Below are 22,277 nucleotides of genomic sequence, written 5' to 3'. Positions count from 1 at the left end.
CCTTGGATCCACCCAGACACTTTTCCTCTGGTCGCCTGCAGCACTTCTTCGCAGCTCTCCATTGGAATAGACGACGAAACCCGACACGAAAAGACACCTATGCACCCGGATTCCCTGGGTGAGGTAACACGAGTACTCCGGTGCTCCCATGGGTATTGACTCTCCAAGTGTCCTAGTCTAAAAGGGTTCCATCGCAGTTCACCTCCTTGTACCCTTAATTTTTCAAATTGTAACTTGTTTGTTTCCCATAGAAAGTCAATTGTAACCCGCGGCTGTGTTTAGACACTGCACGCGTCTCCCGTGGAATCCTGCATCCTAACCTTTGGTTGTCCTGAGTAGCCAGAGCGATTCCACAGGCCCTAGGCCTGCTTTCTATTTCTCACATGGTTCTTATACCACTATTTTAGTATATGGTTTGTGAGGCCCCTAGGGCTAAACGTATACTGTGCAACTTATCGTATGCTAATTAAGTTCCTTGTATTGTACTTTTACCTCCGACCTCATAAAGAGTCCAAAGGGGTACCTAGGGTACACTATACAGGGGCTCACAAGGGTGACCCAGTAACCAATCGGGTATGTATCTAAAGTACAGGGTATAAATTTAGAGAGAGAACAGCTGGGCTGTGGGCCTGATTAGCAGGTCCACAGCCACACTAAATTCGAAAAACCAGAGAATCACAGAAAAAAGTGAGGGTAACCTTAGGAAACAGACCCTACTCTCCTACATCGCCCGTCGCTACTACTGTTTTAAACTTCAACACACTCTGCCCTTGGATATTCGCAATGGGGAAGACCAATCAAGTGAATCTCTTTATGCGGGCGTCTTGTGTATTTGTGACTGCCGGAATAGTCTGTACTCATATTGCCCAACACAATTATGGAGTTCGGAGAAATCTCAGAACTCCACGTCAACCATAATAAGTGTAGGTTACTTCCCCTGGGTTCTTTTGAAAGTGGTCACTGCTAGCGGGCTGCTAGTGGCGGTACTGCCCTGAGACGAAGAGTGTGCACTATCTTGGAATAAGGGTTGAGCACTCCGAACAAGACTTAATAAACCACAATATTGCAAGGGTGGTTGAATAGTTGACACAGATGGTTCAGTTTTGGAAGACACTGCCCCTGTCAATGCGCAGAGTTGCCCTGGTGAAAATTATTGTGCTGCCACAGCACTTTTATACCTTGCAGGCATGATGTAAGAAATGCCACAATTACTTTCTTGAGATCAATAAGCTCATAATAGGGCTGTTGTGGGCAAATAAGAGAAAACGTATTGATCTCTCCACACTCAAAAGGCAATGGCGGAAGGAGGGAATGAAGATTTCTGATATGGAACAATATTATTTGGCAACCCACTTACAGCAAGCAATACATTGGTTAGCTAAAGATGACAACTGGAAAAAACATCTCCTGCAAGGCACCCATTGCACAAAGCAAATGACTACCCTAGTGAGGAGGGAGGATGGTGTGCTGCCAGGTACGCCTTATGCAGGGCAACATGTGTGTAGAATTTGGGAGATGGCGGTGAAGCATTTGATCCGGCGAGCACTGTATGTACCGGATACGCATATTTGGACATTGTAACTTTTTGTAACAAGACCTGGCTGCGCGCACAACGTTATCCTATGGGGAAATGCTGTGCGCGGCCAGATCTTGTCTCACTTCGGCGTTCTCAGACTGCTGAGACGCCGACTATAGTTCTCTGGCGAGAACGCGCTTTCAGCTTGTTACTAGCCGAGACCTAAAAATGGCTAAGGCAATGACGATTAAAAGGCGGCTGAGTAAAGGCTATGTCACGCTGGGCGACCTTTTCCCCAGTGGTAAATTTGTTACCAAGAAAATGCTATTGCATCCTTTGCCCTTAACACTGGGCAAGATCTTCAATACGTAAAACTTTCGGCCCAGCATGCAAAATATGGCAGTGTTTTCCGGGCACACCGCCCACATCGCAGACACTGTTGGGGATGTTGGCCATGGCTGGAGGTCGGTGACTGATAAAGGTTGTATATGGGGTTCTGCAAGATGATCTTCCGGCACCACTGCGAAAAATACAGGACAAGTGGGGTGGGCAACAGTGGACCTCATTACTTCCGCAGAATGGGGAAAGGTGCCTGTGGGGTTATGGATGGTTTCTTCTAATGCCCATTTCAAATTGATACAGTACAATAATGTCTATCAAGCATTCCTTACATCCAAAACCCTACAAACCATATGCGCAGCAAGCTGGTCCCAATGTGGGGAGGCTGAGGCAGACGTGGCTTGGTCCTGGCTATCACTGGCACCTGTTTGGTAGGAAGTGACAGACAATCTGAATGGGACCACTGGCTGGAATGTACACCTCGCTATCAGACCGGTCCTGTGGGTATACCCCCACCCTCAACAAAGAAAATGCTGAGACTGAAGTTTCTGCTTCCAGGGAAGTTGCTGGCTAAGTGCAGTGTTGCTATTAGATGGCTGGAGCTAGAGCTCCATGCTATGGAGACTGGCTTAGAGATATTTCAGAATGGGCAGTGGCCAAGGAAGCGCACATGAAGCATTCAAGGAGAGAACAGAAAGTGGAGGATGACTTGCACAGCTAGATTAGCAGCACTGAGGGCTAACCAGATATGCGACCACAACGAGGGTTTAAGATAAGAGATGAAAGCAAGATGCATGATACGATAGTCTGATCATATACCTGAATTACAACGCTTAATGAAACTTTAAAGCTGCAGCTAGTTTAACTATGATCTGCCTAAAATATAGAACTCTTTTGTCCAGCATGGTTATGGAGATACATGGAAAGTGAAATAACTAATTCTTCTGATGGCAAGTGTACCAAACACGTTTGCCAATTTGTAAGACCTGGGGTTTGTTCGGGAACTGTTTGATAACTAAAATGTATATGCCATCAAGACTGTATTGAACGTATTCTGAACGCTACTGCAAAATTCAATAAAGACTATATACAAAAAAGGCTCATTTTTTGGAGATAAATCATTAGGTTCACCTTCATTGTTCCAGAAGCAGTATTAGTGTGTAATGTACCTGTGAAAAAGTGCTATGGTTCCCTGCAAGCAAAGAATAGTCATTACACACAATTTTTCTTGCAGTTCCCCTCGGGGACACAAACACCAGACTTTAAGACTTCAAAATCCTTTCAGGGATCTTATGATCACAAGAAGTCAGAAAAACACTGAATATGGTCAGATGTAGCTGCTTGCAAGTCTAATAAGCCGCCGATCATCTTCACATGACTGTTCAAGTTTAATGTTTGGCTTGGAATACTTCATGTACTCATAGTCCCTATGCTAGTTTTTTTTGTACCAATCAAAGTTTCGAGATGTTAGTGAATTGTAGAAAAGGTGAGTGGGAGTCAAGACAGTCAGCAAAGAATGTTTTGCTACTAGTAAAATAGGCCTTTAATAAGCCGAGCAGAATGAACAACGCAAACATTGTTTTTATAGTAGAGGGAAGGTCTGTTTAGCAGAGGCATGGGGCAGAGTCGAGTTAAGCTGGTTGTCAAGGTACTATCCAAGTCAAATCGGGGTGGGATACTGCGTGGAGTTTGTGTAGATTTGTCAAATGAGACAAAGAAAAGTAAAATTACCAGCTTAGGCAGGAGATTCTGGGGCACGAGAGGCAGAGGAATGAAAAGAGTGTAGTAGTGCTGAGGCACACCAGAGACATGCTTCGGAAGTGCAAATGAGGGCTGAGGGATGAGCTGGTGTCAAAGTGGGTATTGCTGTAATGAAGGCGTACTTGGTAACAGCAGTGCACTGGGAAGGAAGGTACTACAATGTTATGACATTTTAGATGCTCAGATGAGGAAACGTTGCAATTTGACTATATTTATGGATAGACCGTGATCTCTTGAATGGGTGAGTGGTAGAAAAGGATTACAACCTAACCTGAGACGGATAGGAACCAAGATATATTCACACTAACAGGAAACCAATCACACCAACCTGTGATTATCCACAGCTTCACCACTTGAGACTGTTACACATAACCCTTGATGGATCACACCATAGGCTTTCTAACAAAATGTGTCTTCTTCACAAGGAACACAAAAACTAACACATTGACACTCCGAATAGGGGTGCTCATCCATACTGCCATTTGAAGACTTCAGCACATCTTGAACCGATGTATTCAGTTTGTTCCATATGAGCCTTCAACATTTTCTCAACTTTGGACATGATTTCCTAAACACACTGTCACCTTGCATCATCAGGCCAAACAGCCTTCATGTAGAAACGGATGTAATCACAATGTCCAGACAATAAATTCTTTATGTAGTTTCTCTTACTTACACAACGACCCTGCGAATATTGCTCAATTACGGTATCAGGACAATGGTTAGTAGGGAAAAAGGTCACATTCTTTATTGTAAATAATAAATTCAGTTTCACAAACTTGCTTTACTTAATCATAGAATAAGGCAGCAAATTGTTTATCATCCATACATCCAATAGATAAAGCAAACCGATTCTGCTACCAATTAATAAAAATTATTTGAGTAACTCAACCAAGAAAGAGTAAACCATTACACCTAGCAGAGAACTAGCTGCATCCATCCTATGATAAATCAGACCCAGTCTGTGAAAATCAGACTCCCTGTGACTGTTCGAAGTGTTAGCACAAAAAATTGCATACTGTACTTTGGAGCATTCACTTTACCTTAGGTGGAATGTAGAACTCCAGAAGGTAACCACCACCCTCGAGTTTTCCAGCCTTCCTCAAGAGCAGACGGCACTTTTGCCAGCGAGACCGGCTACTGCTAGGGTCATCAGCTACAACATAGTTCAGAAGCCCGTCACGCCGCACATTGTACAGCTCCACCTTTGGGGTGGGAGTCTTAATCAAGCGCAAACGATCAAACTTGTGCGTCCATTTCTCAGCAGCGGAGTCCATCTTTCCCGCAGAGGAATTAGAATTGCTGTTGCCCCGGTTCTCGGATGCAGTCTCTTCAGTTGGTGACTCCACAGAGTGCTTCCACTGCAGAATGCCCCTCATGCTGCCACGCACACTCCGGCTGACACTACGCAGAGAGAATCGCTTCTTCAGCTTGGGCTTGGCACTGACAGATGAGGTGGAGACATCCTCAGAACTTCGTGACTGGCTGCTTGACAAGCCAGATGTCAGCCCGGAGGACTCCAGACGGGTATTTGTATCCACGGGTGAAGCCACAGAGGAATCACTGCAGGTCTCCGACAGATCCTTGTTGGACACAGCCTGGCAGTTCTGGGCACCAGTGAATGGTACAATGTCACAGCGTGTGGGAGAGTCTGAAACATACATCCGGCTCACCTCTGTCTCAAAGTGTTCCACAAAGTGCTCAGCAAACCGGCGTGAGAAGGTAGTCTCAGCACCCGGGGTAGCGTACTGCGGATTCTCTGTAAGGAATGTGCGGAAACGCTGGGCAAAGTCAAGGGCTGCAGAGTGGGCATGAATTTCACAAAACTCTTTCCAGCTAGGGGACTGTGAGGGTCTCTCGCTGGGAATCGCGCCATTCATGGTGGATCCTGAAAGGATCAACTGTAGAGGAAAAAATAAAGAAAGGGTTAGAAATTACCACCAAAAGCATTTTACCACTGATGTGGTTTATTTTTACATAAAGTTTAAATACTAGCTATTTAAATACTAGCTATTTAGATTGCCTACAATTCTGATGCCCGGCTAGATGGGGATTTATTTTCAGTCTCTTTCTTTTTAAAGTAGTTATATAGTCTTGTGTGAAATCGTAACATTGTAGCTGCTGAAGATTTGAATCCTTGGTTAAGAGGAGATTATTATATTTTTTTAATCTTTTTATTGCAAAACATGCTCCAGTAAGATCACATAGTGGACGGCAGTGTTAATACATTGATACATAAAAGACCTCATCATATACATTGCATATCACCATCTCGGCCAGCAGGAAAAAGCCAAGCCCCTCATGCCCCTCGTATCCCTCCCAACCCTGACCATGAATGTCTGGGGCCCACACCAGTGAGAGTTCTACGAATGGACTTCACTACGTATTGAAGTATTTCCCCTCCCCCCCCCCTCCCAAACCCAACCTACTCCCTCCCGCACCACCCATCCAACCCCGGCCCCCTCAAGAAGGGAGCGGGACTCAGGGCCCTCTCCAGGTTTTAATCAGACTCAGAGTCTGCCTGAGTGTCTACCGCCTCTCCTCTGTACCGCCTCCATGGCCCCCACACTCTCTCCCAGTTTTTGGGGCATCCCCATCTCTTATAAATAACCCTCTCCGCCCTTTGGCACCAATCGAGGTTCCTTTCCCACACTTCCACTGTAGGCACCGCCTCATTCCCCCAGAGCCTTGCTATATTCAGTTTGGCGACCATACTTGCTAGTGCCAAACAAATCTTGTCGCTCTTCGGCCACGTTTTGTCACTCGTCTGCCCCCACTACCTCCGCCATTATGTCAGACAGCCTGGACCAATAAGCCCTGATCTTGGTGCAATCCCACGGAATGTGGAAGAACGTGCCCTCTTCCCCGCACCCTCTGAGGTAAAACCTCGAATCCGCATAGCCTACCCGGTGTTGTGTCGTGCGAGGGGTGTAGGAGCGGTGTAATATGCGAAGCTGGACCAGACTGAACCAAGCTCGAATCGCCACCTTCCTTGGACCCTGCAATGCTTCACTCCAGTCGTCATCTTCCAGTAGCCCTACGTCTGTCTCCCACTTTTCCCTCAGAGGGCCCAGGAGGTCAGTCAAATTATTGATCAGCTTTTTATAAGTGAGGGAGATTGCTTTATCTATTATCGAATCCATTAGCAGCCGGTCTTCAAGCGGGGCGTATTCCGGTAAGTGGTCCCCGGACTGCAAATGGCCCCGGATGGCATGTCTAAGCTGCTGGTAATGCAGGAACTCTCCAATTCCCATCTGAAATTCCGTCTGTAGGGCCGCAAATTCCACCATGTCTCCCCTCTTCCAAAATGTCCCCTAGTCTGTCAATGCCGATAAGGTTCCATGCTCGAAGGCCCTGCAGTTTGGCCACTGCAGGGAGAAAGTTCCTGGCCCATAAGGGGGTCTGGGCAGTTAATTTTGCTCCCCATCCCAGCAGTTTTGTCGCCTTCTTCCACACCTCCACCACTGCATTTGTCTAAGGCGGGAGGGACCCACGGCATCTGCCGCGATGGTAGAGGGCCGCCAGGTAGGTTGCGTCTCCGAAAACCATACGATCCACTCTGTACGCCGGTTCCTCCACAGGTGCAAACATCCAACCATTAATATGGACTAGCTGGGACGCCCAGTAGTACAGGCGGACGTCTGGGATCGCGAGCCCCCCCTCATACACCCCCCTCTGTAACTTCTTGAGAGCTATCCTAGGACAGCCCCCGCTCCACAACAACGCACTCTGTTCCAATTCAACCGCCTGAAAGAACTGCTCCGGCACCATGAACGGTGCGCTCTGTAGCGCATAGAGTAGGCGAGGGAGGGCCATCATCTTTAATAGGGCCGCGTGTCCCATTAGGGACAGCGGGAGGGTCCTCCAATGCACAACATTGCCCATTAGGGACAGCGGAGGGTCCTCCAATGCACAACATCGCCCCGCAGACGCTCCAATTGAGCGGTCACGTTCAGGCGCATGTATTCCGCCTCAGTCTTCGATATCCAGATCCCCAGATACCGAAAAACCTCTTTCCATACGAGCCCAGCCCATTCATCCGCCACACTCTGCGTAGGACCTGCCAATACATGACCCAGGGATTTACCCCAGTTGATCCGGTAGCCCGAGAAGGTGCAAAACATATGTAGAATCTCTAACAGTCTCCGGATGGAAGCCTCGGGACGTTGGACATATAGCAGGACATCATCAGCGTATAAAGAAATATGCTCTTCCCAGCCACCACCCAGGTCTATTCCCCACACCAGTGGGTCTGCCCGCACCCAAGTCTCCAACGGCTCCAGGGCCAATGCAAAGAGGGTCGGGGAGAGCGGTCAGCCTTGCTGTGTGCCTCACTCTAGTCGGAACTCTGGACAGGGAGCCATTTACCCTGACCCTCGCCAGGGGGTCGGTGTACAGCAATCGTACCCACGCTCGGAATTTGTCCCCAAACCTCATCCTGGCCAAGACCGCATTGATATAGCGCCATTCTATACTGTCGAAGGCCATGTGGGCGTCGAATGACAGCAGGGCTGCCGGGACGTCCGGTCTGGCCAATGTCATCTGTATTACCGCGTAGAGGCGTCACAGGTTTAGCCGGGTGTTCCTATGTGGCATAAAGCCCGACTGGTCGAGGTGGATCAGGGATTGTATTACCGCTCCCAGCCTGGTAGCCAGGATCTTGCAGAGGACCTTCGTCTCAAAATTAAGGAGTGAGATGGGTCTGTATGAGCTACATAGGTCTCGTGGCTTCCCAGCCTTGTGGATCACCACAATCGTCGCAGAGCGAAGGTCCTTTGTCAAACGTCCAGCCTGGTGGGCCTCATTATACATACGCATCATGTGGGGCGCTATTTTACTAGCAACATACCGAAACGCCTCCGCCGGGAACCCATTAGGCCCAGGTGCCTTCCCAACCTGTAAGTCACTCATAGCATGTTCTATTTCCGCTACGGTAATGTCAGAGTCCAGGATATCTCTGTCTGTTTCTTCCAAGGAAGGCATCTGTAGGGGGGGCCAGGAAATCCTCACATTCTTGTTCCGTCCGCTGCGTGTGGGAGCTATAGACCATTTCATAGTAACTAGCGAACTCTTCCGCTATGCCTACACTCGTGGTCTGTAGCGGTCCCTCCTGTGTCCTAATCCCTGGCACCCAGTTGCGCTCCCCATCTCTCCTTTCCAACCAAGCTATCATTTTATTGGCCTTGTTCTCTAGGTCAAAGACCGGCCGCTGGGTCGCTAACGCTCTAGATCGCACCTGATCCGCCAACACATCCTGCATTTCTTTCTCTAGCAGTCGTAGTCTATGACGCCGTTCTTGCTGTTGTTCCAGAGTTTCCTACCTGTCCTTCTCCAATTCCAGATATTGCAATTCAAGTCTATCAATCTGCGCTGTTTTTTCCTTCCTTCGCTTGCCCGCCTCCGCCTGTACGAAATCCCTCATCACTGTCTTGTAGGCCTCCCAGACTATGCTGTGTGATCGTACAGAGCCGACGTTGTCAGTAAAGTACTGATCCACCCTCCTACGAAACTGCGTCTGAAACTCCTGATCTCTGAACATGAAAGTGTCCAGTCTTGGGAGAGCACTCCAATCCCTCCCAGGGCCCAGGAGCTGTACTTCTACTGGGGAGTGGTCCAAAATGCCTCTGGCCTTATGGCTCCTGCCGCGAAAGGAGTTCATGCCCCCAACCTGTGTGAACAGGTGATCCAATCTAGAACTCAACCCATGCGCCGCAGATATATGTGTATACTGACGAGTGTGGGGGTTATGCGCCCTCCAGAGGTCTACCAAACCCATCGCCTACACAAAATCTCTGAGGTGAATCACCTTCCCCCTGGACGTCGAACCCTATGACCTATCCATATCCTCTGCCATTACCTCATTCATGTCCCCCCCAAAAGCAGGATGCCCGCCGGCATGTCTAGGAGCAGTTTCCCAATGTCGGGAAGGGTAGTACCGTGTAGTCGTGGGGGAACATAGAGCGAACAAATGTTAAGGGTCAGGCCCTCCCATTGTCCAGTGATAGATGCATAGCGCCCTAGGGGGTCCACCCAATGTTGTCCAATCACCAGTGGAAGGGAATTTTTAATTAGTATCCCTGCCCCTCTCGAACCTGTGATAAAGCCGGTGTGTGCCCTCAGCGTATAGCCAAACCTATTGAGGGCCTTCTAGTGATTCCCAATTGGATGTGTTTCCCGGAGCAGAACAATGTCGGGCCATGCCTATGTAGATACTGCAAAACCATAGTGCGTTTAATCTTATTTTGCAAGCCGTTAACATTCCAGGATAAAACAGCAATCGTCTGTGCCTTTGACTTATGCATCATAAATGTAAAGAAGTGCAACTCGCCCGGGGAGTATCCACACTCCTCCACTTCCCGCCACCCTCCCGCCCACCACCTGCGTCTCTAATCGTATCAGAGCTAAACTTTCCTGTTGCAAATAAACACTGGAACTCCCCCCCCCCCTGCTAGCCCGACATACCCCAATAAGCAGAGCACCTGTCGCCCAGGCAACGAAAAACTTGGGGGCAAAAGTGGTAACCAAGAAAGCCAGTCCGAGGGCATTGCCCGGCCCCAGTCTATTGATATAGTCCACCTCTCCATAGCTGCAAGTCCAGATGCGAACACAGTCTGTAACGCTGCCCCCCCCACGTATGTCGCCCCCCTCCCCCCAATACATTACCACATGTCCGCCACAGCAATGGCGCCTCAGGCTCAGCACAGGTTCACGGCAGGTCTCAGCCCGGCCGTCGCCCAGGAACTTCCAGTCCCAGGTAGTGGTCCCACCACCTGTTGCGATGTCCAGCTACATGTCTCTTGTTTGGCCTCGCTATACTGAATCAACCCAAGTCCGGCGAGGCCGACAAACTGCAGGTACCCACTCTGTCCGGTGTCCGGGGAACACCACGATCTCGAGGCTCGCCTCCTCCTGAAACCTGCGACGACGCCGGGGACCGGGCCCCAGTATCTCTCCATCCCCCTTCTCCACGCGGGTCTCGAGAGGGGTGCTCTGATTCTTCGAGCCATGCCATGGCGTCTTTCGGGACGTGAAAAAGAAAGATTTACCTCTAGCCAGGACCTTGAGGCGGGCCGGGAAGAACATCATGTACTTCAGGCCACGTGTGTGGAGCTCCTTCTTGACCCCATCAAAGAAGCGACGTTCTTGTTGGACCTTCAGGGTGAAATCAGGGAAGAAGCGGATCACCGCATTCTCCAGCCGAAGGTCCCCATGTTGACGGGCCGCCTGCAGAATGGCGTCCCAGTCCCTGAAGTTCAGGATCCGGGCGATGATGGTCCTCGGGGGGGCCCCGGGTGAGTTGGGGGGACCGGGGCCCGGTGAGCTCGCTCGATGACGAAGAACTTGGACAACCTCTTCGGTTGTGGGATGAGATCCTCCAAGAACAGGTCCATGCTCGGCCCTTCCATTTTTTCCCAGAACACCCACCACCCTAATATTGTTCCTCCGGACCCTCCCTTCCTGGTCCTCCAGCCGTGCTATGGCGATCTTCTGTTGGTGGGTGAGGTGCTGGACCTGCTGCTGCAACTGTTTAGTGCCCCTTGGAGCTCCCCAATGTCTATGGGGTTACGCAAGGCTTTCTCTGACGTCTTGTTGAGGTCTGCTTGCTGCAGGGCCAGCTCGATGGCCACCGTATCGATTTTAGACTCCAGCGTTGTGCCCAGGGACTGTATCGCCAGCATGATGGCAGACAAAGGTGGTTAAGAGGAGATTTAGTATTGTCTCCTTCAGAAATAATAACAATAATAATAAAAAGCAAGGTGCAACTCCAATGTTTGGCGTTTGAAAAATACCATTAGGAAAACAGATTCATCAGCGATTTTTTTTGTTTATAAAAAAATTTTATTGCCAGAATATTGCAGTCACATTTCGAAGAGCAAATATTACAAAGAAGAGACTGAGTGCTTTTAAAAGGTCCAGCATACGTCCCCAAACTATAGTAAATACAAAGAGTTGGCAGTTCTTGACTGATAAGCGGGGGGGGACAGGAGGCTTTCCTGGTCATGGGTTGCAGGGGGGAACGGGGGGTTCCTCCTGCTGAAATTAGGGCCCTCACCCATCCTTCTGAGTGTCATGCTTCATAATAGAGCGTGCTTCTAGTCAGGTTGGAGCTGCCTACGAGGGGCTCTTTGGCAGAGATCTTTTATTCCAAATTGCTGTTTGGTGCCGTGGGGGGCTAAGGGGCCTAAATAGTATAGATGAAGTGAGTGAAGGTAAGTGACCCTGAGGAAGGTTAAAACAGGAAATGGAAGTAGCAAAGAAAACAATTTTAATCAATAGGCCTTCCTACCAGTTTAAAAGATGAAAGGCACACATCTGAAGTAATGTCTCAGTTTCGGCGCTATGTTACGTGGTCAACATGTTTCTCGCCTAATAGTCAAACGATCTAGTGGTGATTCGTCAGGACCAAATATAATCAGATTTATCTACAAAAGGGTGGTTATCTGGCGATATTGCCCTGATAAACCAACCTAAACAATACTCTCAGTGCTATACCTGCTAAAACATGATCAGCCCTAATCAGGTTGGTGACTTACAGCAACAGTCTGACAGAAAGGACAAATGGAATTCCCCTGTGTCGTTTGCTCAGTAGCTAAACACCAGCGGACCTACCCACATGCTGCCCGTTCCCCCTGCAATCCATGACCACAAAAGCCTACTGTCCCCCCCGCTTATCAGTTAGGAACTGCATACTCTTTGTATTTACATTTTGAAGAGCAGCACATCTTTATTTTACTATTGTGGCAAATGCCTGCAGAACAACATTTAACAAAAAATAGACATTGAACCATCTTGTCAAGGCCACACCTATTGGTTTTACCAATTCTTGTTCTCTAGTGAATTTGTGAGTCTACTGAAGCTGATCCATACTTTAAAAAGATACATTTAAAACTAAACTCGGTGTCTATGGGGGTACAAAGACTAAGGACAGAGAACAAAGACTAAGGATGCATTTTCTCTTGGCTGGAGAAAAAAAAATATGACAATACATAATACCTGGCATTTTGCTTAACAAGCTTTCCTCCTGCTGAACACATTATGTACTAAAATTTTATCCTATGGACTAGGTATTGTGTACTTCGTCTCAAAGAGACAGCTACACACCAGTGGAGAGATATCTTTTGATAAATACAGTACATTTGTTTTGGGAGTTTTATATAGCGCAAACCTGACCCGAAGGTATTAGAGCACTTTACATGAGCACCAGTTGGATTCCAGACTGACACATTCATTTTGTTAGGCACGGGGAGATGACGTGATTTACCCAGAATCACAGGATGTTGAGCATCCCTGCAGAGACTCGAACCTGGTTCCCCAGCTTCCAGGTCGACCGATCTAGCCGTTAGGTCACATCCTCTCACCATTACTGGTGGCGGACTTCCCTGAGGGCTGAGAATATGTCTTCTTTTCTCTTCATTCCAGGTCTTGAAGTTGTAAACCAACGTCAATATCCAGTCACCCCGATTCCAGAACAATGTGGTCCATTTCTCTAGCATTCCAGTTCCTACCATATACTTCAAGGAAGTTGCGATTGTAAATGTTGTCATGGAAAACATCTCTACAACTCTGCAACCCTTTTTGATGCTTGCTTCAGTCTTGTTTATTCTGCCCAGCTTTACTTCAATCTTGTTGACATTTGGCAGTGGTTGAGCTTTTGAACCCAGTAGGTGCACTTTGTCCAGCTGGCAAATAAAAATTTCGAACACAAATTAAACTGTGTGCCACTACACGTACTAATGCAACCCTGGCAGCCCTGTTAAGTAGAGCTGAGACTTGAGCACAAACTTTAGTCACCTGAACTCTTCATCATTCATAAATGGACGGGACACCGATTCTTATTTGGTTGGGAGTGATGAAGAGATTTCTACTGCAAAATGATCTGCAGTATCTCAAATGAAGCGAGTTGTCCTGCTTTGCACCCAGATCCACAGAAACACTAGGGCAAACAGCATGTACATCATATGCAGCTAGATAAATTATGGCTCTGGTGCCATTCAAGCAGATCGACTTCTAAGAATAATACCAAATGTCCCTCAGGGCTGCTAATCCCCAAATTAACTATTTCAGGAGGAAATTAGGTCTTCTACATCTGTGTGTCAGCTATCTTACCTAGCCTCCTTCTGCAAATACCACTGAATTATGATGACTGAAATGAATGTTTGCTTAATTCTTGAATCTAGTGATCTCCTTCTTTGCCCACCACGGGGGTCATGGCTTTTGGTGGTTACTTGGCAGTATCTGCGCTGGGTACTGTAATTTACTACAGATGCCCAGTTGCAACTTTTAGGCACTTCACTTCACTCTCCAGAGGTAGAATATGCTAGAATTATTTTAGGAGAAGGTAGGTGTTAGAATGTCAGATAAGAAAAGGCTTTACTTTTTGTAACAAGCAGGTCACATAGGGCAGATAGAGTGAATCTCAGAAAAAAACAGAAAAACAGAAACGAAACAGAACTTTTAGTACCAAGGTGCAACCAGACGTTTATTTGCAGCATTCACATACAATAGGTGATAACATGGGCTCTATAGTCCGGGTACCCCTGTAGTGCAGCATTTCCCAAACTGTAGATCATGATCCACTGGTGGATCGCCAGTCGATTTCTAGTGGTTCATGAAAGAGGAATAAATAAAGATGCTTTGACATTTTTGTGAGAATCTGAGTGTACTTTATGATATGGCTGTGGGTCCTTTGTGTGGAGTACACTTGCAGATACCATTTTGGGTCCAGTCATTATAGTTTACTTAACCCAAGCTCAATCCTGGGTAGCTGTGGCTGCGAGTAGTAAGGCTTGGCAAAGGAACTTAGTGCGAAGCATTTAACAGCACCCAGCAACAGAATAAAACATTTTTTTTTTAAATCACACGCCAATAAAACAACAATTCTCTCAAAATCGAGCGTAGTTTTAAGAATTTTTAGAGACCATCATCAAAAAATCCACCGGAGGCAGCTGGAGATACAGATTTTAGAACTTTATTTTTAAAGCAACTTCAAACAAGCACTGGCGAACGTAGAGTTTGAAAACTTTGGAAAACTTTGAAAAAGTTAGTGCGAGTACTCTGGCACGACTTGGGCGACCAAATCCAACAGGGATAAGGTCTAGAGGGCCAGAAAGGGTACTTTGGACAGTTACCTGGCAACCGGAGTGATTTTGAAGCAAGGTCTCCACTTTTCAGGATGAACACCAGAGACTTTAATGGAGTGGTTCTGATACAGAGGGATGCAGGTTCAGTATGCTCAAAGGATGCTCCTGATACGGTACAGTCGACGGAGGTGAAGTCCAGTTGAGTCCTCGGTCCACAGGCAAGTGGGGGCAACTCGGTTAATATATATCGGGGTCCCACAAAGTCCTCCAGTCAGAGATCCAAGGGCTGCTGATGCAGACCTTAGATCCCTGCATGGACGACTTCGCCAACTGACCCTTGGAGTGTCAGATTTGGGCTGGGATCCAACTTCCCCCAGCCCCCCAAGCCAGACACGCAAAACAGGGTCCAAACTCTGCTAGCCCAAAGTGCAGCAGGTGCAGTCGTTCTGACATCGCAGCCTCTCTTTGAACACTTCCAACGAGTGCAAAGGGGTCTTGTCCTTTTTCCAAATCCAATGAGTACTGAAGGGCAGGGTGCATGGGTTGCCCTACTTTTCTCAGGAAAGTGCCCTGAGGGAACCATGCGGTCACTAACCAATGGGCAACTGGGTCCCCTCCTCCCTGGTGACGAAGTTCCTGGAATGTGTTGTATCTGGCTATTTCAGAGTGTGCATTTGTGCCCCTTCAAGATGGCACAACCCTTCCTCAGTCGTCGGGAGCAGGGTAGCCCACCCTAGAGGTCTGGCTACCAGTGGGCTACATGCTCATAAGAAACCTGGTTTGAACACAGGGTTACCTCCCTTCGCTCGGTCTCCTACTTGTCTGCAGGAATAAAAGGCATTCTGCTCAGGGACGTTGCCAAAAGCGGCCCTTCAAAGGCAGCTTCACCTTTGAAGCCTGCCTTTTAGGACAACACCCTGAATGGTCATCCTGTAAGAGGAGGTGGCACCTCAGTCTAATGCAACTGCTTTTGTTCTCAGTCCTAGAAGACTCACTCCTCTCCCCAGGTGGTCAGAACCCTGTTTGTGTGTCAGTGCCTTTCTGAGGCTACTGGACCAGCTTGTGTGCAGAGTGGCACCTTTCTAAAAGTTGCTTAACTTTAATAGGGGCTTTAAATCTGGCCTGGGCATCAGGTCGGATTTAAAGTCCTAAATAATTTGATACCTTACTTGACCCGGTTACGCAGTCCCATTCAGGAGTTAGACTATTGGGTTGCCAACCGTTTAACCCTGTGTTAGCCAATGGGGCTCCTAACCTTTCCATGGCAAAATTACAATTTAGAAGTGTTGCTGCTAAGACATATTAAAAATTACATGTCTTACTTAGGTGTATATAGTTCCCTGCCCCAGGGCTTCATAGGTCTTCCTTAGGAGACTTGCCTATATCCGTAAAGGAAGTTGTGGACTTACCATTAGGTATAATGGCAAAGTAGTACTAGCAGTGTCGCACACTGCCCTGTCAGACTGCAGTGGAGGCTTGAGTCCATTGTGTCTCCGTCACATGCAGGGAGGCACAAACAGTGCTACAGCTCTAGGTGAAAACACTAGCTTATGTGCCCTTGGTACCATAAACTAGGGACTTAAATAAGCCAAGCCTTGCCAATTGGATGTATCCAATTAAACATAACTTTTGCAATGGGTCAGAACACTGGCAATGAGGTTTGGACAGCAGGCCTCAGTACACTTTCAAAGTCGAAAAACCAGCAGCTAAATCAAACATCATTTGTAAACTGCAACACTGTCACCCCAAGGGAAATCTCGGTGCCGTTCCTCCGAAGAGCCAGGTCTTGAGTCTTTCTGAAGTCTGCCAGCGAGGGGGCTGTACAGACCTGGAGAGAGAAGGTCGTTCAAGGTCTTGGCAGCCATGTATGAGAAGGAGCAGCCACTGCTGCAGCAGATGCGGGGTGTGTGCACGTGGGCGAGAGAAGAGGAGTGCAGATTTGTCTGGAGGGTTGGTAGAAGTTCAGTCAGATGTTGATGTAGGCATGTCCTATGTCGTGGAGGGCTGTGTGATGATCTTGAACTGTCATCTCGTCTGAATGGGGAGCCAGTGGAGGTATATCGTGGCGGGGGGCGATGTGGGATTGTTTGGAGAGGTCCAGGGTGAGTTTGGCTTCAGCATTCTGTATGGTCTGGAGTCTTCTGAGAAGCTCAGTGGAGATGCAGGCGTAGTGAGCGTTGCCATAGTCGAGGTGGCTGGTGTCGAGGGCCAGGGTGACAGTCTTTCTGAAGTTGGTTGGGATCCATTTGAAGATTCTGCAGAGCATGCAGAATGTGTGGAAGCAGGAGGAGGCGATAGTGTTGATTTGGGCTCCGGGAATGTTGTAGTTAGCTGCAATGTATTCCATAGAGAGATCTTTGAATTCAAACGTTTTGATGTGACCATCATCAAGCCCCCAGTAAACTATATCAAAAAAGTTTTCCATGCCCCGGCACAGGAGTACATCGTCTCTGCTGCAATTCGCATCATGTTGATGAGGTGGATAGCTCTCTTGATCTCATTACTGGTTGTTAGTCTGTGAATGAAGCTTGTGGATCAGATCTGGGCATTCATTACCCTATCTAGTAAGTTTGCTAAAGGTTAGTTGAAATTTTTACATCTGCATTCTGCAAGAATATTGGAGGATAGATTTCACAATGACTGAGAACCCATTGCTTGTTCCACATAGATAAAGCCATTGAAGACTTACATCAAGATACTGAGTGGATGGGGAAACCTTTTATAAAAAGGTGGGATTGAACCAGTCTGGCCTCTGAGTTTGGCTGGTTTCAAGCTGTTAATCGCCCCAGCACTTCCTCTTTAGGTTACTAGTCTGTCAAATCTGTCCACTTCAAGCTCGGGTGGTAAGTTCTTGCCATGGTGTCAGGGGGTCCAGCAGAGCACAGCTCCTGATAACTGGTTTGAAAAACCTATAATATTCCCCCTTTCTTGCAACTAATCTCCCCAATCTGCCAGCCTGAAAAGTGTGGCTCTGATGACAGTGATGAACACTTGACAGTCCAGCAATAGCCAGTGTCTGGGGCTCTGATCCTCTTCCTTCACTAGTTACCTTGGCAGTGCACTGCACAAAACTGGCATGCATTGAGCAGAATAGCCATTCTAGCCATTTTGGTCAGTGCAGAGGAATGGTTTTGCATAGGGTATCTCTGGGAGCGTAGTCTATCTAGGCTCCTGTAGGAAACACACATCTGCCTCCAGATTACACAGCACCCGTCATACACCAGCATGTTTGGTTGGGTTGTGGAGTCCATCAACATAAATGGTAATTCCGTTTTAGCACCTTAAGTGTAATGTATGTATGCAGGTGTCCTCTGTATCAGGCCAACAGGGCGCTTCTGCAAGTAGTGATCGGTGTTGTGTCGCTGGCCTTAGGGGTAACTCTCCTCTACGCCCCCCAACTTCCTCCCCGTTAGACCTGGCCCTTTTTACAGGGTTATCCCCAAACTTTTTGCCTACTTTTTTTTCTGACCTGTTTTTTTGTCGGCTTTAGAACTCTGGGCACGTTACCACTGCTAACCAGTGCTATAGTGCAAGTGCTCCCTGTGTAAATTGTATTGGGGATTAGTCTATCCAGGATTGGCATATCTGATTTACTAGTACCAGGTGTGCCCAGAACCAGTAAATCAAATGCTACTAGTGTGCCTGTAGCACGGATTGTGCCACCCGTAGAAGTAGCCCTGCAAATAGGTCACAGACCTGCCACTGCAAGGAGGCGCTAGGGGGCGTGCAGCCAAGATGGCCACACCTTAGTGAGGCTCTGCTGCCCTGGAGCTAACGATCATCATTCACCCTAAACCTGGGAGACTGAGCGTGCCCGAAATCACAGTGCATCGACTCGGGAGGCTGCAGGAAAGACCCGCCTCCCGAGTCCGGGTTAGCAGTGGTAACATGCCCAGAGTTCTAAAGCCGACAAAAAAACAGGTCAGAAAAAAAAGTGCTGGCGGTGAACCCAGAGATGAGGGGACCCTGCTGGGCACGGATTGTGACTGCAGCCTGCATAGCGTGCTTCCGTGGACTGGAGCCTGAGCGGACTGCCGCGGTGCGATCCTTGCAGAAGTCGGGATGGTAGACCTGGGTGGATTCGCTGATCTTTCCCCCGTAACGCTGCTGGCGACGCTCCGATCGGTGCGTGGGGAGATAAACGAAAACAAGGCGAGATTAGATCTGGGCTCGCATGCCACATGCTGCCCAGCGACCATCCTGTGATGGGAGACGGACGCGCAAGGCCCGGGACTGAGGCCTAGCGCAACGCTGCAAAAACCCACGCTGATCCACGGAACCATTAAGTCCAGCTAGCGCATTGGCAAACATGGAGCGAGAGGGCACAACGGGGAGAAGGACAACTGAAGCTGCAGCCGAGCACTCACCCGCAAACTATCTGGAGTCCATCCGGCAGTGGGGGCTGGCACGAGGAGCCGAGGACTGGGGCATAGCTTGGGAGCACAGCTACGGACATCGCGCACCTCAGGCCAAACAGCCGCGACCCATTACAGCTGCATTTTAGACACGGAGCACTGTCCCTGCTGCCTACGAGATACTGCCTGGAGAGGACCTCCACCCCCCTCTGGGCCAAGTGCTGGCAGACTGCGTGTGGCCTAGTTAATCTCTGGGCGGGATGCTCGGGACACCATGCGCCAAAATCTACAGCAGACTGAGCTGGCCCCTCCCGCCTCTCTGACACTGGCTTAAAAGAACGCTTCTCCTACCCGCAGACTGCCTGACGACTACAACTCCTGCAGAGCCCATAAGCTGGGTCTGGAACCAATTGACCCATACCGTGCTACTCTTCCTGCCACTGCGCTCCGGCTGGGTCGCGGTACCTCCGGGTGTCCTGCAGAGCCTGCTAAGGCACTACCTTTCGGCCATCTGGAGATACAGTGTGCGAATATCAAAGGGATCGCTGCTGACCTTCCAAACCCCTGCCCCGCATTGCATTTGTGATCTCCCAAAGGAGAAGGGTTTGGGATCTGGCCACCACTGCGTGTGCAAGGCCTACTTTAGTACACGCCGGGGCTGTGTGCCACCACTGAAGGGAGACGACTGGGCCTTTCCCTACTGCATTGTGGGCCCGGTGGGGAGCAGACCTAAAGAGGGACCAGTGTGCACTACATCCGAGAAGAGGGGAACGAGGATAGTGTTTACCAACCCTCCCAGCGCACGGGCTTGCAACATCTGCGGAACCGGCTCCCACATCAGGGACATACGAATGCCAAAGACGACGGGCTGAACGCCAGGAGGGGTAAAGATGTTGACCACGCTGCTTGGCTTTCAAGCACCATTGACTGCCTGCTACCGCCCAGAAGAAACTGCACCGCCCCCATTGTGCAGAGGACGCCAGCAGATCACAGTATAGCTGCAGAGAAGGTTGGGCGGGGAGAACAGCCTCAAGCCCACCAGACCAAGAGCATGGGAAAGTCCATGAGCATGAGAAAGTCAGATGGCAAACAGCCTAAATTGAACTTTGATACCCGCAGGACGCCGAGGGGACAGTAACCGGAGCTGGAACAAGAAGGCATGAGCCAACCAAGCCAGGGCACCGACGAGGTGGATCTGAAGACGCGACTTCACACAATGAAAACCAGTTTTGCTTCAATCGAGGGAAAACTGGACTCCATGTGTGCCAGAATGGATCAGATTACCCAGAAGATGGAAAAACAGGACGGCAGGCTAAAGGAGGCCGAAACTCATCTCAAGCTGGAAGATGAGCACGCGCAAGCGGCGGGGCAGCTCACGGACATAGACAAACTATTTAAGATTATTGCGGTAAAAAACAAAGACATCGAAGCCCGCTCACGGCGGAACAATATCCGCATTACTGGCGTCCCAGAGACCACCAACACTGGGAGCTTGGAGTACTATGTAGAACATCTACTCACCACCTGCTTTGGTCAGGAGGCCTTCTCCAGAATGCTAGTGTTGAACTGGTGCATCGTACACTGGCGCCAAAGCCCCCACCTGGAGCACCACCCCGGCCCATAGTCGCGAGCCTACTCAATTATCACGACCGAGGTACTGACCTGCGCAGTGCAAGGGAGCTGAGAGACAGCATCTTTGAGAACAATGACATTTCATTGTATCCGGACTTTATCTTCAACGTACAAGAAGCACAGAAGAAGTTTGCTCCCATAAAAAAGAAGCTTCAGCAGGAGGGAGTGTAATACGCAATGTTCTATCCTGCACGTTTGCGAATCACTCACAATGGACTGCAACACCCCACAACAAGTGACAGACTTCTTTCAGAAGACCGTACTGGCTGCCAAAAGAGTGGAGCATTCCCCACTGGGCTGGGGAGACAGCCCAGCGCAGCATGAAGAGGACTGAAACAGCTGTGGGTGGACTTACCCGACACTGCTCGCAGTGTAGGGGGTAGTCGCTGTCTGTGTAGCAGCTCATTTCAATGCACAGGTAACATTAACTGTAGTCACTGTAATACTTTCCGGTCTAATACCAATGTATGTATAGAAAATGGGTGCCCTGCAGGACATCCATATTGCATTCCAGGGACCCTTTCTACACTTTATGACAGTGCAGGGGGAGCTGCCACACCCTCTAGAACACACGTCTCTAACGGTTTACCCCTTATCGCCATTAATGTTTTGTTACAATGTTGCTTTAGTTGTTTTGTTGTGGGGATATGCATTTATGGGTCACTTATGAACCTGCAGTTTACAAAGTACCAGTTATATGTATTGAATTGGATGGTATACTATGGCCCATATGTCTCTTTATATCACAGACACTTCACAAACCCACTATATGGACAAACTACTGTTGTAATAGAGACAATGTCGCCCAAACACTTTGTCTTTTGTTTCCAACCAACGGCCAGGTTTTGGAAACAAGAGAGAACGTACGCCGCCTTGCATCACAGCGATTCATAAAAAGTGACATTACGAACAAGAGACGGGGCTAGAGTCACCTGAAAGGAGTTGATAAGGAGAAATTGGAACCACTACAAGAATGTCCATAAAAGTAGTTCCCACAGCTATCAAAACTATCAAAGAATATTGACATATGAAGTGCACGTGTGGAACACCGTGTCCCAAATAAAGCTACTGGTCCTGATGAGAACGCTATGAACTTTTGACAGGGTTCGAAACGCGTCGACCACACAGGTTCTCCAACAAGTACAGCGAAAAGAGAATTACCCCCAGTGTCGCTCAAGCCATAACTTGATTTGGTTTAATCATAGTTTAAAATAATTCATTGTGATGCTTGACGTAAAGTGGGTATATATTAAGAACAATGTACTGTTGGGTCTAAAATGTTTTATGTGTTAAGTGTATTTAAAACGTGTCAAAAAGTAATAGTGTTTTTTTGTGTATATAAATGCATTTGTATGTTTGTTTTTTTGTTACATAAGGTGTTGTGTTTAGGTCATATCCTGTGATTTTTTTTTTGTGTAAATTGTAAATTGTAAAAAATGTGGGTGTGGTTTGTGAATATCGTAGAGATTATTGGAAATTGTTTTGATATATGAATGAAATAATCAATCCTAAATAATTAAATAAAAAAAGAAGTGATTATTAGTGTCACATTCAATTGATTAATGTGTCCTTCCCACAAATAATGGACTAAAT

At 48.2% G+C, this 22,277-nt stretch overlaps 1 protein-coding gene across 5 annotated transcripts in view; it reads right to left on the bottom strand.

The window, feature by feature from the left end:
- SH2B1 (SH2B adaptor protein 1) overlaps positions 1-22,277 on the bottom strand; it is a 551,274-nt gene that overhangs the window by 458,874 nt on the left and 70,123 nt on the right. For all 5 annotated transcript variants that reach the window (XM_086932373.1, XM_086932370.1, XM_086932372.1 and 2 more), the window contains one exon: positions 4,660-5,517. In XM_086932373.1, the coding sequence (XP_086788499.1) occupies positions 4,660-5,517 (858 nt within the window). The remainder of the gene's footprint in view (positions 1-4,659; positions 5,518-22,277) is intronic.

Source organism: Lissotriton vulgaris, chromosome 7 (genome assembly GCF_964263255.1).
Source record: "Lissotriton vulgaris chromosome 7, aLisVul1.2, whole genome shotgun sequence".
Classification (NCBI taxonomy): Eukaryota; Metazoa; Chordata; class Amphibia; order Caudata; family Salamandridae; genus Lissotriton; species Lissotriton vulgaris.
The sequence above is the reverse complement of the archived record's forward strand: the minus strand, read 5'-3'. Positions and strand labels throughout refer to the sequence as shown.